The sequence below is a fragment of the Carassius gibelio genome, chromosome A21 (assembly GCF_023724105.1).
Source record: "Carassius gibelio isolate Cgi1373 ecotype wild population from Czech Republic chromosome A21, carGib1.2-hapl.c, whole genome shotgun sequence".
In the NCBI taxonomy this organism is placed as follows: Eukaryota; Metazoa; Chordata; class Actinopteri; order Cypriniformes; family Cyprinidae; genus Carassius; species Carassius gibelio.
Genome location: NC_068391.1, coordinates 17,502,611 through 17,520,044, shown reverse-complemented (window position 1 = coordinate 17,520,044; position 17,434 = coordinate 17,502,611). Strand labels below are relative to the sequence as shown.

General features: G+C 36.5%; 1 protein-coding gene across 2 annotated transcripts; it reads left to right on the top strand.

Moving 5' to 3' along the window:
• The first annotated feature begins 4,614 nt into the window (after window positions 1–4,614).
• Window positions 4,615–15,220, top strand: LOC127942016 (meprin A subunit beta). Of its 2 annotated transcripts, none has more exons than XM_052537528.1 (15): window positions 4,615–4,883; window positions 6,265–6,345; window positions 6,585–6,603; window positions 6,702–6,761; window positions 6,847–6,890; window positions 7,122–7,200; window positions 7,348–7,465; window positions 11,493–11,671; window positions 11,806–12,024; window positions 12,201–12,353; window positions 13,144–13,359; window positions 13,436–13,903; window positions 14,039–14,224; window positions 14,302–14,414; window positions 15,047–15,220. In XM_052537528.1, exons 2-15 carry the CDS (start codon window positions 6,289–6,291, stop codon window positions 15,086–15,088), a joined length of 1,953 nt encoding a protein of 650 aa, XP_052393488.1. In that variant the 5' UTR covers window positions 4,615–4,883; window positions 6,265–6,288; the 3' UTR covers window positions 15,089–15,220. The 2 variants fall into 2 exon arrangements, with proteins under 2 accessions (XP_052393488.1, XP_052393489.1); XM_052537529.1 differs by having other exon boundaries at window positions 4,618–4,883; window positions 14,302–14,411.
• The last annotated feature ends 2,214 nt before the right edge of the window (window positions 15,221–17,434 follow it).

Here is a 17,434-nt window from a genome sequence, read left to right as displayed (position 1 = left end):
AACATGGAGGATACACCCTCACGCGTCGCCTGCACCTCCTGATTCAAAACATCTGGGAACATGGGACCCTCCCACAGGACTGGAAGGATGCTAACATTGTTGTCATATACAAGCAGAAAGGAGACCGAGCAGTCTGTGGCAACAGCCGTGGGATATCTCTCCTCTCCATCGCAGGGAAAGTACTGGCCAAGATCATGCTCAGCAGACTGGTTGAGCACATCTCGGAAGCTGTGCTTCCGGAAACGCAGTGTGGCTTCCGGAAGACTAGATCCACAACAGACATGGTTTTTGTCTTGAGGCAGCTGCTGGAGAAGAGTCGAGAGCATCACAAAGACCTTTACGTAGCCTTCATCGATCTCAGCAAAGCCTTTGACACCATCAACCGTGAGTTGCTCTGGAAATACCTATCCAAAATTGGGGTACCACCCAAGTTTCTCAGCATCCTACAGCAGCTGCATGACGGGATGAAAGCCAGAGTCCTCATGGGAGAACTCCAATCAGAGTCTTTTGGGGTAAACGTTGGGGTGAAGCAAGGCTGTGTCCTGGCTCCGATGCTCTTTAACATCCTCCTCTCTGCCATCACCTGCCTTTTCCACCGTGTCCTGGGACATGAAGACGGTGTCCATGTGGAATACCGACTTGACGGAAGCCTCTTCAACATTCGTCGGCTTCAAGCTCACACAAAGACAAAGACCCGCCAGATCTGTGAGCTTCAGTATGCTGATGACTGTGCAGTCTTAGCCCACAGCCCAGACTCTATGCAGTACGCCCTTAACACCATATCCAGTCTGTACCAATCTTTCGACCTGCAGGTTAACACTCAAAAAACCGAGGTCATGTTCCATCTCACCACCCCCGTTCCCACACCCCCCAGTTTTCACATAAATGGTGTTCCACTTAAATCAGTGGACCACTTCACCTACCTCGGCTCCACTCTGTCCTCAAGCAGCTCCCTTGACACAGAAATACACACTCGGATAAATAAAGCCTCATCATCTTTTGGACGCCTACGCAGCAGGGTTTTTGAAAATCGTAACCTGAAGGTCAGTACCAAGGTTGCTGTTTACAATGCGGTATGTCTCTCCACTCTTCTTTATGGGGCAGAGTCATGGACCTCATACCGCCAGCACATCATCCACCTAGAGGCCTTCCATATTCGCTGCTTACAAAAAATCCTCAGCTTGTCCTGGAAAGATCGAATCCCCCATACAGTCATCCTCAGCAACACCAACTCAATCTGTATGGAAGCTGCTGTGGCCAGAAAACATCTGCGTTGGATAGGGCACACCATACGCATGCCTGAACATCGCCTGCCCCGCCAAGTCCTTTACAGTCAACTAGTGGGTGCGAAACGTTCCGCTGGAGGGCAAAAGCGTCGTTTTAAGGACTATACCAGGGACCTCCTTAAGCGGGCAAACATCCCCCTCACGAAGCTAGAATCTCTGGCACTTGACCGATCAGCCTGGCAGGCCACCTGTGCTGCTGCGGTCTCTCAAATACACCAAACCAACCAAGACCAACGATCCATGAGGCGAATCAAGAGACACCAACGGGCGGCTGGTACCCCCCTGGTATCTGGTTTCCCCTGCTCCATCTGCGGTCGAGTGTGCGGATCAAGGATCGGACTTTACGCCCATGAGAAGTGGCACCAGCGGCAAGGTTGCTGAACCCCCACCCCCCATCCCTATCCCTGGAGCAAGCGTTATCATCGAACACGATGGACAGCTAAGAGTGTGTGTGTGTGTGTGTGTGTGTGTGTGTGTGTGTGTGTGTGTGTGTGTGTGTGTGTGCACAAACTGAAATTAAAAAAAAGAGTTACTTTGTCCCTCGCTCTCCCCTAGCATTTAACACTAGTGCACAGACTTGTAGAACAAGTACAGTAGGTTACAGAATTAAAAAAAAATATTCATTCTATACTATTTCATTCAGTAGGCTATAGTAGTTACATTTTTCACAAATCATGCTATAAACATTCATACGAGCACTAGACAAAATTATCAGATATAGTAATGGTTATTAATAAAAACTATTACAGTAATATGGATTGTGGCATGAATAACAAACAACTGATACAATTATCCACTCCTAACTATGGAGCCAATATTTCAGGTAGCCTACATTCATAATCCCGTGAAGCTTTTTGGGCTGTTTTTAATGTCTGTAATAATTTTACCACCACCAACAAATCTAATATTCTCTCTGAGTTTCCATGTTTCATTATGAACAATAAATGGTTTTAACACGAATAAAACCAAAAATCATGGTTCTGGCAGCTATGGTAATCGCAAATTAACCATGGTTTTGTTACTTCAAATAATAATTTACAAAGAAGTATTAAGGTGGTATTTTTTGTAGTTTAAAAACACACCTAGCCAACAATAGCCTTTCAAATGACTTAAAAAGCATAAATAAAAACAATAAAAACACCCGTTTGACCAACATCGGCCCTAGTTTCAATAACTTGGTATAAATGAGGGGGAGAGAAAACACTAATGGTGCTAACGGTGAACAATTACAGTGTTGCCCTTACAAAAAATAAGTTTATTCAAATGTGCTATTAGTATATTTCATTAAAATTAAAAAAAGGAGAGTATGCTTTTAGTTTACTTCTCAGAAGTTGACTTTATGTACTCCTCAGAAATACACTTAAAATGACATTTAAGTATACTTTACTTATACTATAGAAAAAGCCTAAATATATTTGAGCTATACTTGTGCTCCTAGTATCGGTGTTTTCATTGTTATACGGTAGAGGGCACTAGTACACATCTTCTGAACAGAAGAAAAAACAAGTGAAGAAGAAAACGAAACAAAAGATACTAACACATGTAATCTAACACGATCCTCTGAAATTAAACAGCATCAAAATTGTAACATTATGGAACAAAATGTCGACCGATGAAGAGGTAATAATTACAGTCAAGCTTTGGGGTGTTCATCAACTCTATGTTCTGATTATCATTCTAAATCAAATTAATTGTCTTTTTTCAGCTTTTTGTTCAAAAAGTTATTTCTTTATTTTAACTTACATTAAAGTGTTTAAAAAAATTAAGATTGCATGAAGCTAGAATAAAATGTTTTTATTTACAAACAGATACCCTGTTCTTTGGATGTTCTGTTTGTTCAGATATTCACATAACAAAATATATACAAATTAAAACCTAAATAGGGACATAGAAGTATACTTAAATTTGATTTAAAGTTCACTTAAAGAAAACTTCTGAGTATACTTGCAGTATAAATCTACTAAACTAGTAGTTTACTGAGACTATACTTCAAAGTGTGCAAAGTATTTAATTAGTAAACTATCAGTATGCCTATAAGTTCACTCAAAGTTTGCTACTGTTATACATAAAGTATACTTAAAAGTATATTTTTATATACTAAAAAGTGGGCCAATTTAGTATACTACTAGAACACTGATATTTGTATACTTTTTACATAAAGTATATTTAAAAATATACTTGAACTTTACTTAAGTATACTTATTAAAATAAACTTACACAACTTTTTAGTAAGGGTTTTTTAATCTGTGCAAGTGTAAAAAAATAAATAATTATATATATATATATATATATATATATATATATATATATATATATATATATATATATATATACACATATATATATATAAATTGTAGAGTCACACTGAAGGCATCAAGGGCTATCTGACCAAGAAGGAGAGTGATGCGGTGCTGCGCCAGATGACCTGCCTCCACAGTCACTGGACCTGAACCCAATCGAGATGGTTTAGGGGTGAGCTGGACCGCAGACAGAAGGCAAAAGGGCCAAGAAGTGCTAAGCATCTCTCGGGGAACTCCTTCAAGACTGTTGGAAGACCATTTCAGGTGACTACCTCTTGAAGCTCATCAAGAGAATGCCAAGAGTGTGCAAAGCAGTAATCAAAGCAAAAGGTGGCTACTTTGAAGAACCTACAATATGACATATTTTCAGTTGTTTCACACTTTTTTGTTATGTATATAATTCCATATATAATTCCACATGTGTTAATTCATAGTTTTGATGCCTTCAGTGTGAATCTACAATTTTCATAGTCATAAAAATAAAGAAAACTTTTTGAATGAAAAGGTGTGTCCAAACTTTTGGTATGTATATATATATTTAAATTAACACTTTAAATAGTGTTACTTTTATCATTTTATATATATATATATATATATATATATATATATATATATATATATATATATATATATATATATATATATATACAGGGGCGCTGCACAAGATCCCGGGCCCTATGCATAGGCAGCCCTAATGGGCCCCCCTCCCCTTGAAAATATATATTCCAGACTTTTCGATGGCCCTCTCTTCCTTTGGGGGCCTGGTAATCAGTACTGGTTTTACCCCGAGTCCAGCGCCCCTTTGTATTTGTGTGTGTGTGTGTGTGTGTGTGTGTGTGTGTGTGTGTGTGTATATATATATATATATATATATATATATATATATATATATATATATATATATATATATATATATATATATAATGATAAAAGTAACACTATTTAAAGTGTTAATTTACCTCTATTTAGGGTGGACCTGTATATAATCCAGAAAAAGTGTTAATTTTCATAACTGTGAATGTTATTATAACACTATCAAATTTGCTGTAATAGATACCCTAAAAGGAGATGTATGTTGAGTATGCATTATGATTGGATGAGATAGACACATCCTGGTTTAATTAGGTTATAAATACAGAGTCGATGTGTTCCTCTTTGTCACACACTGTGCAGATGCTCTGTATGATTGTCTGACTTTCTTGCAAGAATAAACCCCATATTTCTTATTCTACAATACTATTCTACAATAGAGTTATTGCCTCACAATAAGAGTTTGAAACATTGTTTCATAACAAGGGTGAGTAAATCTTCAGCAAACTTTATTTATTTATTTATATTTGTGGGCGGTGGTAAGAAAATTAATTTAAGGACATTTTCTTTCCCACTTTATATTGTGTCCATAACACCTGTGTACTTACAGTACATAGTAACTAAATGTGTACGCAGTATGTAACCACAGTGTAAGTATGCATTGGTACATAGCATCTACAGCTGTAATATTTCTGTAACTACACACATGTAACAACCTTCAGGATGGTCTGTGTAAGTACAAATGTGTAACAGGACATTGATAACAACACTTTTTACTTCACTAAGTACTAGTGTAACAGGAATTATATAACTACATTTTGTAACAACAATATGTATAAGAGTAATTGGAACCATTTGATCCAGGGGCTGGAGATGGGTAGGTTTAGGGGAGGAAATGGGATCCAGGTGGTGGAGATGGGTAGGTTTAGGGGAGGAAATGGGATCCAGGTGGTGGAGATAGGTAGGTTTAAGGGAGGAAATGGGATAGAGGGGCTGGAGATGGGTAGGTTTAGGGGAGGAAATGGGATCCAGGTGGTGGAGATAGGTAGGTTTAGGGGAGGAAATGGGATCCAGGTGGTGGAGATAGGTAGGTTTAGAGGAGGAAATGGGATCCAGGGGCTGGAGATGGGTAGGTTTAGGGGAGGAAATTGGATCCAGGTGGTGGAGATAGGTAGGTTTAAGGGAGGAAATGGGATACAGGGGCTGGAGATGGGTAGGTTTAGGGGAGGAAATGGGATCCAGGGGGTAAAGATGGGTAGGTTTAGGGGAGGAAATGGGATCCAGGGGGTAAAGATGGGTAGGTTTAGGGGAGGAAATGGGATCCAGAGGGTGAAGATGGGTAGGTTTGGGGATATGTAAAGTGGCAGGAGTTAGTGCACAACTGTAATACCAGTGTACTTATATGGTAATTCCTCGGGAACTGTCCAATTAATATAAGTGTAACATTCTGGACACAAACCACAACTTATATGTAAAGCCTAACTTACTGGTCACTGCTGTGTAACATCAGAGTAATTGCATGATAAATCTAATATAAAGTGTAACACTTTCTTTACCAAAAAGTGTTGTTATTCCTGTAACACATTTGTACTTTCATTACCAAAAAGTGTTGTTACCGATGTCCTGTTACACATTTATACTTACACATACCATTCAGTGGGTTGTTACATGTGTGCACTTACACAAATATTAAAGCTGTAGATACTATATACCAATGTGTACTTACACTGTGGTTACATACTGCATACACATTTAGTTACTATTTAAGTACACAGTTATTAGGGACACTTAATATAAAGTGGGACCTTGCAGACTATGCTCTTTTGTTCTATAAATTGGTTAATACACAATGCACTGATGTTCTGAAGAGAGCGTCTCAGAGTGAAGTTCTCATGGCGTCTCTCCATACATTGCTGGTTCTGTGCGGATGTGCCACAGCCCTGTGTTTGGTGAGTACAGAATTCAGATGTCAGAGAAACAATTTTGCGATTATGTGTTGATTAATGTTGTGCTTAAGCAAAACTAACACTGCTATTGTTATATTAAAATACAATGACCTTGTTCAAGACTTAATGCGCTTTATGATAGTTTGTGGTTATTTCATATAATATCAAAGCTTGCACTGTAATAACTTGTTGTTGTAAATGTTCACCTTTGACACTTATCTCACAAATGTTTTCTTTCAAAGCCAACATCTTCACTCACAAGTGAGTATAACAATTTATATAACAATATATTCAATAAACACAACTGTTTATTTTATTTACATTTATATAATATGTTCTGAAATTGACCTTTTTTGTAGGCAATACTGTGATTGATGTGGATAGTGGAAAAGACCTGGATATATTTGAAATAAATGAAGGTTTGTGGAAACATTAATATCACATCTTAAATCTGTAGCATAATTTCTACAACAGTTTTGCATTAACTGCTGTCTCATTGAACAGCGGCAGGACTTGACCTGGTAGAAGGAGACATTCTCATAAATGAGGTCAGTGTTTTTCCACAAACAGGATACAAATGGGGCCTGAATATCTGGGCCTAAACAAAAATAATGCAATATTTTCTTAAGGACACTCTTAACCTTCAGAAAATGTCAACATTAACCTCGGAAGGTCAAACTAATGTGTAAATACAGTTAGATAGACTAAACATCACAACCATCAAAATAATAACTCTTTATTTAAATAAAATAAATCCTTGTTTGGTTTATATTTAACAGGGAGAAGACAGAAACACTATTCTGGATGAAAAGTGTCGCTGGCCAACCACTGTGCCATATGTCCTACACTGCAGTCTTGGTCTGTGTATATAATAATAACTCATTCAGTTCTGTTGAATTTATGCTTTGACCTGTATGTGATATTAGAATTCTAACTTAATATTTGCTCCAAATTATGCACTCACTATACTCTCTTTTTCTTTTTTGTCTTAAAAAAAAAATATAGACATCAACGCTAAAGGTGTGATACTGAGAGCTTTTGAGCAATACAGACTCAAGACCTGTATTGACTTTAAACCCTGGAATGGAGAGCCAAACTACATTTTTGTATTTAAAGGCAGAGGGTAAGAAAACTTCAAAACACAACACACATTTAAACTCATATTCACACATTGTGCAATAATCAAAACTTACTTCTAAAATCCCCATGAAACCAAAGTAGAATCTTTTTTTTTTTTTTTTAAGAGTATGACTATGTTATCTATAAGCTATAGTGTGCTCCAAAACAATGACAAAATTAATGAAAAATAATCATTAAAAACTTTTTTTTACTAACTTCCCTCAATATGGATCAATGATTTTTCAGATTCTCATCAAACTTTCTGTCCAACCAAATGCTTTCTAGAATCGGAAGCTCCCCGTCTTTGGGATCAGAATCCCACCAAATGTATTGCAGTCATGAATAAAAAAATAAAAACAAGCATGAAAGACACGTAAATAAACACAATCCCTGAAACAGATCTACCCACTTGTGCAATATGGAAATATCTGCTAAGTATGCTACTCATCTTTGGCAACCTGGCAACTATGAGCACTCTCTCTCTCTCTCTCTCTCTCTCTCTCTCTCTCTCCACTGTGGATAAATGCGCTTGCTTTCTGAAAACACTGGTGATTTTGCAGTTTAATGATCTCCAATTGAATATTCTCAGAAAAGTGTAATTTATCGACTGTTAATTTACAACATAACAGAGAAAGAGTGAGAGAGGCTGTGCATGTATGAATTTCCACCATTTTGCTTAACATCAGACTGCTTCTGTTTTACACAAATGCTGGCCCAGACCATAGACTGTATAAAAAGAGCACTATATAGAGTCGCTTTGAACTCATGCATCTTCAGAAGCAGAGCTGTAGGGAAAGTTACAAAAAAGGTTGTGCACACCGCCACATGAGATGACGAAGTCGCGCACACACAAAGGTAACTTCTGCCAACACCACGATGACATATTTGCTGCGCTCACCTAAGCAAACTTGCAGACACAGTATTTTGTACACAAATGTAAATATTGTAAGTTTAAGCCTTTCTTTAAGCTTTTTCTGGAAGAGTTAAAACTATGTATTTGCTTTCTGACTCTTCCAATAAGAAATCTGTAAAAACTGTGAATCTTTTTAAAAGGTATATTATTCTCTTGCTCCCAGGCATGTAGTATATTAATGTCATTATGTGTTCCATATGTTATAATGATAATAATAATAAAAAAAAGAACTTGCAGATGTGTTGTGTATAAATTACCCGAGCGTGTGTGCATTAGATACAGTGAAGATAGCGCGTTAGTTTACAACTTTTTTTTTTATCGTAGAGAGCATGTTAATTTGTGCAATGATAACCTACCAGCAATGTAAATTATATATATATATATATATATTTAATTCCCTGGTGGGGAGTGCCCAATGTAAACATGAAACATGCCATTACCTATGTAGTTATGGATGCACTTCATAATGCAGAGGTCAGCTGCCTGCTCTGCCAATAGTTAGAAATGGCAAGTCATTATGCAGTATCCAGTCATTGTTTAATAAACAGCTGTTTTACTAAATTCTGCTGAGGTGAAATTCAGTGCAGTCTTGTATCGTGATACGCATTGTATCGTGACCTCTGTATCGTGACACGTATCGTATCGTGACTTTGCTGCTGATACACAGCCCTACTGACCATAGCAACCTGGATTATCAGAGATGGATTCATTAATATTTTAATTTGAATTAAGAAATTATTGTTTTATTTATTATCGAAATTATTACATTATTAAATTATTATATTAACCATAGGCCTTGTACCGGGCTGTATTATGTGCGATAGGCAGCATTCAAATGAAGTTTATCATGAATACATTTTTTCCATCCTATAGTCTTATAAGTCCATTAACTGATCGTCTTTTTCCCGTAATATTTATCCCGTAATTATTATTAGCCTATTATTATTGGTTATGTTTTTATTTTCTTTTATATTATATATCTGAATACTTTTGTAAATAAAAGCCTACTGTAAATCCTCGACATGCCAATATAGCTTTGATTTTGCGTGTTAAAATTGTGTTAAAAATAAAACATGCATATAAAACATGACATAAGATACAATTAATAAGGATAGAAAATATTTGCCTCTGTAAATCAATTTAAGGGGGCAAATATTGTCCTTTAACAGAAAAGGTGTAACTGCGGTCTAAGTGGAAGAGAGGGAGTATTCAGAGGAATGTTTAATGTCCCGGGGATACGCTGCTGTAAAAAGTTTGAGAATCACTGTACTATGTCATTCAGTAAAGTAGTTACATTTTCACAAAGCCATGCTAAAAACATTCATAAGTGTATTAGACAATGTTATCATCTATACAGCAATGATTATTAATGAAAACTATAACAGTAATATGTATTGTTGCATGAATAATAAACAACTGATAAAATTATCCACCCTATAGTAAAGTATGAACACATTTTGATACAATAAATAGGCTGTGATTTAAAAATGATCATCCCTCCCTCTTTTCCAAGCATCTACATGTCTGCCTCTTTTTTTAACTGTTCATAGTGTATAGAGTTGTATTTGTTGGGGTTGTTATAGCACAATTCTTTAACACCCCTAATCCTAGTTCCCTAGTTCACTGCTATTTATACTCCACATTGTCTGAGATGAATATTCCATTCATTCATAAAGATACAGCAGCAATTCTACAACAAGTTACATTTGAGAGATACTGAGTTACAAAATAGAGTAAATGAAGTAGCCTTTAATATATTTATTCTGATTAAGATGACACACAGGTTTCTAGATTCTAGGTTTATGTTTATGTTTATCACTGTCATATTACACATTTTGCATTCTGCTCTTTTTATGTAGTTTAAGTATTTTAGTTCTTCCAATAATACATTTATTTCAATCCCCTGCTGAAAAAAAAGAAACAATCACATAAGTTGTAATGGTTTTACTGGTTAAAATGAAAATTGTATTGGTTTTAATGGAAACTGTAATGGTGTCTGTTGGTCTCTGCTGGTAATGGCTCACTTTCTATTGGTGGCTTTTGTTAAAACCACTATATCCTATGTAATATGTCCCAAAACACACTTCAGGAAACCATTATTTAATGGTGTTAATGGTTAAAAATTGATGGTTTGTAATGTTTGTAATGGTAATTATAGTGGAAATCCTTAGAATTTCTGTGATGGATTCTATTGTTTTTGTCAGCAGGGTCAACATGGGTTTTGTGATGTTATTTGCCATAAATGCGATTGGATTGCTGTAATATTGTGAGATACCTGAAGTAGCTACTGTTTGTAGATGTGGTGGGCCTATTCGAGAGAAAATTGAGGGCTGTGTTTTTACTCCCAGTCCATCCCTGGTTATTACGAATGAGTGATTTTGATACTTTTTAGTCACATTTGTCTTATTTATCGCATTAATAATTCATGTTGATATGGGTAAGGAGAAGGCTGGGTATATGAGTATGGAAAAACTATCCAGTTAAGACAAAATAACTCTTCCAAAGATTGTAAGATCCCTCTGCAGCCATTGATTTAAGATTGTTTTACATTTATCTATGCCAACTAATAGGCCATATTATTGTTTGCCTATCCAACACAATATCCTTATTATTTTTGAATCAATATAGATAATAGCCCTGCAACCATTATAAACAGTCTTCGAAAACTACCACAACCTTATTTAATTCCCCTTTTATTTGGGGAATATTTTACAGGTTCCATGACCTAAGGCTATAGAGCTGATTGCTATATTATATAGCATTATATAACATTTAAATTCCATTTTTAAATCTTACTCCAAAAACTCAAAGAAATTCAAGAAAGAATGAAAGCATCAAGTGCTTTATAGAAATCTAAGAAGAAATCCACCACACCACAACTGAATAAGGTGGATTTAGAGTAAAATGTTTTCTTTTGCCATCTCCGCATTCTCTGTTATAGCACAATATTCTTCATTGCAGTGTCATGCTCCATTACAAACATTAGGAAAATGGACAAACAATGCACATCTACAAACATTGGGGCTTTTATTCCACTGGGTGTATCTAAGGGGTGCAATTTTTTTCAAAAAGGTGAAACTCAGGTTGATGAAAAGGGGATGTGTCTATGTTCAATCAGATGTTACTCACATGTGGGAAATCGACGGATGGGGAAACAAGAGTTGTCGATTGGTGCAGGCTGTGACAGTTTAGGAATAGTGGAGCACGAGTTTCTGCATGCGCTGGGTTTCTGGCATGAGCAATCCAGATTTGACAGAGACGATTATGTCACCATCATGTGGGACCAGATTGAAGAGGGTAACTATTGAATTCTTTAATACACGCATCAATAATAACATCATTCTGTCTCGCCAAACTCCTACCATCTATACATATATTAAATACAAAGTAATTTGTTCATTAGCTATTCCATGGTTTGTTTTTTTACTTAGGTGAAGAAAACAACTTTGATTTACATGATGAAACAGAGTCAAGCTTTCTCGGTGTGCCTTATGATTATGGTTCAGTCATGCACTACAGTAAGAAATCCTTCAGCAAAGGCAGTAAGCCAACCATTGTTACCAAAATATCAGAATTCTTGGATGTGATTGGTCAACGCATGGAGTTTAGTGACAGTGACCTGCTCAAGCTGAACCGCCTATACCATTGTAGTAAGTTTATGATTAAGCACTTTCTGTGGAATAATCCTCCATAGTTTTTATTTTTATAATTTTTTTTATAAATATATTGACATTATTTTGACTGATAAGATAAAGACTACTTGCTCAACTAATACTTTGCTTCTCTCACTCATCTTGTTCTAAAAATTTTTGTATAATTCTTCCAGCTACAGCCTCAATATTTCTGGACTCATGCCAGTTTGAGGAGCCGAATATCTGTGGCATGATCCAGGGTGATGGTGGAAATGCCAAGTGGGCTCGTGTACAAAGAGTAAAGGGTGGTCCACGAATGGACCACACCAACCTGGGTAAATGTAAAGGTATGAACACCCCTAACCACAAAAGCAGGTTTCAACCAAACTGAGTTTTGCATTTATTTACCATGACAATTGCAATTTTTGAGCCACAGGATTACTAGCAATAAAACTTAAAGATAAAACATGCAAGTGAGTTAAGAGCATTTCACAATTGTTTTTACCATTTATCATGCTCAGTAGCCCCACCCATTGTGGAGCCTTATTTGTCCAAACTCCATATAAACACAAATATCTTTGATTGTGAAGCATCATAAATCCAGACACTGTGAGTCAAATCAAGCAGGAGTGTTGTGTGTGTAATATTTAACTTTTTCACATAGCAAATATTAATTTTGCAAAGTTTACACCAACTGTAAAAGAAATATATATATATACTATTGCATTTTCATGACTTTACAAGAGGAATAAAAATATATAAAAAAGTAATAAAAATAATTGTCAAACTTACAGTCACTTTCTCAGCAGCTATATTAGAAACTCCTTATGTTACACTCCCGATATCACATGAAAGACTATTTGTTTTATTTACATTATTGTTACATAACCACTTTGTAAAAAGTTGATTAAATCCATAGTCCATAACCCAGCATTAATACCTCTTTTTTTGATGGTGGCACTTTGGTCTTCATGATAAACACATTTTACTGATGCCATTCTTTGACCTTCTCAAGACATTTCTTGTCAAGGATTGCAATATGACAAAATAATTTTTAAACTCCATTATACCGTCCAAAGAGAAAGTGAGAATACTGGTTTAATGGTCTATTATCTAATAAAGTGCATACTTCCACAGGTGTTGGGTTCTTCATGCATTTCAGAACTGCCACAGGAACCCAGGGTGACGAGGCTTACCTGGAAAGTCAACTCTTTCACCCCAAAAGACGCTTCCAATGCCTGCAGTTCTATCACTACAACAGCGGGGGCGTTGATGACCAGCTAAAAATCTGGGTGCGTGAATACACAGTTGAAAACCGCAAAGGAGCCCTGAGACTCATTCAGAAGATCAGAGGTAATAATTATATTTTTTAAAACACCAATAGATAAATCCCTTTAGCCAATGGGTAACTTATACTTGTACAACCTAGGTGGACTTCGAGGCTCCTGGGAACTATATCATGTTACGCTAGATGTCTCTGATAAATTCAGAGTAGTGTTTGAAGGAGTCAAAGGAAGAAAACCATCAAAGGGTGGTCTGTCTCTGGATGACATCAACCTCTCAGAGACCAAGTGTCCTCAATTCACTTGGCGCATTCGTAATTTTACTAGGCTTCTCGCTAAAACCCCTGCTGGTTCTGTAACCTACAGCCCCCGCTTCATATCCCCAGATGGTTACTCATTTCAGATTGGTTTGTACATTAATGGCTTGGAGGATAGTCCAAATAAAACAGCAGTCGCCTTCCACTTGACCTCTGGACCCAAAGACAACTGTCTCCAATGGCCATGTCCATGGCGTCAGGCATCTATAGAGCTGATGGACCAGAATCCAGACATCCAACATCGCATGAACAACATTCTTATGATCACTACAGATCCAACCAAGACCTCAACTGACTGTAAGATACAAAGTTATAGATATGAGTCATTTTTATGTGCCATTAATGCTGATATGCTAAGTGCAGATACTTGGTTACAGATTATTATAAAAGGCAATATTTTTTAAACAGATTCTTCTCACTTTGTTCTGTCAGCCACAGGTAAAGTTGAGTATCTCTGGGACAACCCACGAAAAGTAGGCAGTCTAGTCAATGACACAGATGGTAGTAGATTCTACAGAGGGCGGGGTTACGGTACCAGCAATTACATCACACATGATCGTCTGATGAGTCGAAGCTTCATTAAAGGACATGATGCTATCTTCCTCCTTTCCCTTGAAGGTCTGCAGTTCTTATTCAATACCAGTGAAATTCCTATGAAATATGACAAGAGTTTTAAATTTAAACTTCATCAATAGACGTGACTGGACTTTTGGGGACTCAGACCAGAAAGTCTTGGAGACCAGAAATCAAAGACTTGCAATTAGAGATTGATGACTGTGATGCGGGGGAGCCAAAGAGACTGATGGTTGTATGCATCTATATCCCAGTTTTCTCCTCCTGAACTTGATAATTGTACCATTATTAAATGTAAATGTACGTACAGTAACTCCAATTCAGTGTTGGGGAGTAACTAGTAACATGTAAGCAAATTATGTCATTTAATTACAAAATAAATGTTATTATAAACTGTTACAGTTACTGAGAAAAAAAATGTGTATTCAAATTACAGTTACCAAATGTTACAGAGAACAATCTGAATATTTTCACACACATACATATGACTGATATATTTCCCAAATTGATTTCTCTAAAATATGAGTGAGTTTAGGACACAGAATAGGACAAATGTTTATTTTTTAACAGTTTTATTTCCTTTTTACGTTTATTTTTATGCTTTATTAATTTACTCTTTAAACAGTGATCAGTGTTCAATTCTGCTGAAAGATTGACCTGCTTTACATGTTTGAGAATGATTATCCATCGAAAACATTAGAAATTTACCAAAAGTAATAAAAAATTATCAAATGTAATCAGAAACATTACTTTAATAAAGCAATTGAAATACACTATTACATTTTACGTAGGGTAACTTGTAATCTATTACATTTCCAAATTAACCTTCTCAACGCTGCTCCCATTAAACTGAAGTTTCTCTTGCAGAACCCCAGAGTCCTGGGACCATGGACTAAGAGATCCCCATGAGATGCAGGTTACATCAAGAAGCCTCAATGGATAGAGAAAGATCTTTCCAGAATTGGCCACATTGTGTCTTCATTACCGAACTGGAGCTACTGAATCATAACTTGCATAAAAATATATACAGTACAGACCAAATGTTTGGACACACCTTCTCATTCAAAGAGTTTTCTTTATTTTCATGACTATGTAGATTCACACTGAAGGCATCAAAACTATGAATTAACACATGTGGAATTATATATGGAATTATAAACATAACATTCTTTTGCAAGTTTTCTGCACACATATTTGAAATAAAATGAAGCGATTTCTAATTATTGGGGGGACTAGCCCCCATCAATGTCTACGGCAGTTATCGCCCTGATCAGACATATGCTGTGGCACTATCATACAGTCTGTAATGATATGACGTTAGCAAATATTAGCGATTTTTGCAAACATTTCTTTGAGTAACATGACCATTAAAATGAACTCACAATTGAGAGTGACATAAAACAAATGATAACTTTTCGTAAAAATCTTTATTTATGCCAAAAAAGCTTACATTTATGTGTCTTTTAGTTCGCTGTAGCAGACATGTTGCAGAGATAATTCATACCCCTTCGTTTGAAGTGTTGTCCCGAAAAATCTTCGTTTGAAGGGCTATCTGGCCTTTCCCCTTACCCCTACTCCTCCAACCAAAAGAGAATCGAGACACCCCTACCCCTTCACGTGAACGCGCGAAACAGAGGGGTAGGGGAAAGGGGAAGGACTAAGGGGTAGAATTGGCATTGGGCCTAAATTAATTAATAATATATATATATATATATATATATATATATAGATAAAAAAATGTTGTTTATGCAGTAAACTATTTATTTAGTCATATTTATCAGCATAATGGAACTTAATATTTTAAAAATATTCAAATTCAAAGTAGAAAAAAAAAAAAACTACTAAATTAGTAAAACTGACTTGCAGCAATGGACAGAACCTGCACTGATGAAACATAGCTCACTGAGAAATTAAAGTGAATCAGTTAACCTACTGTTTTCATCTTCTATAAAATCATAAGGGTCAGTGTCTTCTCCTTCTTGAGGCATTTCCACAATATCATCATCATCATCATCATTTTTAGAAATGCAAGAAGACTTCCTGTTGACCAGGGGTCGGCAAGTCAGTTTGGCATCTGGCAAAAAATAAATAATTTCACCACTGGATGGTGGGCCAGAACACACACACACACACACACACACACACACACACACACACACACACACACACACACTCTCTCTCTCACACACACACACACTGTCCACACACATAGTCCAAGTATTTGGCTCTATTAATTGTGATGATTTTGGCTCTCATTTAACAAATACACACCAATTCACTATCTCAACAAATTAGAATACTTCATAAGACCTATTACATTTTTTTGTTGTTGTTTTTTTGTGAATTATTGGCCTTCTGGAAAGTATGTGCATTCACTGTACATGTAATTAACACTTGGTAGGGGCTCCCTTTGCTTTAATTACTGCCTCAATTCAGCGTGGCATGGAGGTGATCAGTTTGTGGTACTGCTGAGGTCGTCTGGAAGCCCAGGTTTCTTTGACAGTGGCCTTCAGCTCATCTGCATTTTTTGGTCTCTTGTTTCTCATTTTTCTCTTTACAATACTCCATAGATTCTCTCTGGGGTTCAGGTCTGGTGAGTTTGCTGGCCAGTCAAGCACACCAACACCATGGACATTTAACCAACTTTTGGTGCTTTTGGCAGTGTAGGCAGGAGCCAAATCCTGCTGGAAAATGAAATGAAATGAAATGAAATGGGATGCTCCCCTCAAAAAAGCGTTCTATTCATCAAAATTAATTATCATTATTACAGCATCAGTAGCAATAATAAACAATGATTTTGTCATGATATTGCAGCTGGACTCACTAAATATGAGTTTCTGTGTTTTTCATTTCCAGGCTATTTACATTATGTAGTTTTTGTGTAAATACACCAAAGTACATGATCAGCATCAAACAGCCTGTGTAAATCATTTTACAGTCTAAAGTATTGTGATCGACTGCTGAAACTGGATTGATTACAATAATAATAATAGTAATATTAATGAATAATTCCTTACATTTATATAGTGCTTTTCTGGGCACTTAAAGCACTTTACATATAAGGGGGGATCTCCTCAACCACCAGCAGTGTGCAGAGAGAGTGGTTTGAATATGAGCAGGGTCATTCTGGACATTCATTCAGGGCTGCTCTGGGTTGTATCCAGTACAAATACAACCTTGGACTGTGGAAGTATAGCCTTGTCTCCTGGAAATGCAGAGAACGTTTTGTCTGAAGACAAAAGACCTGTTGATGCA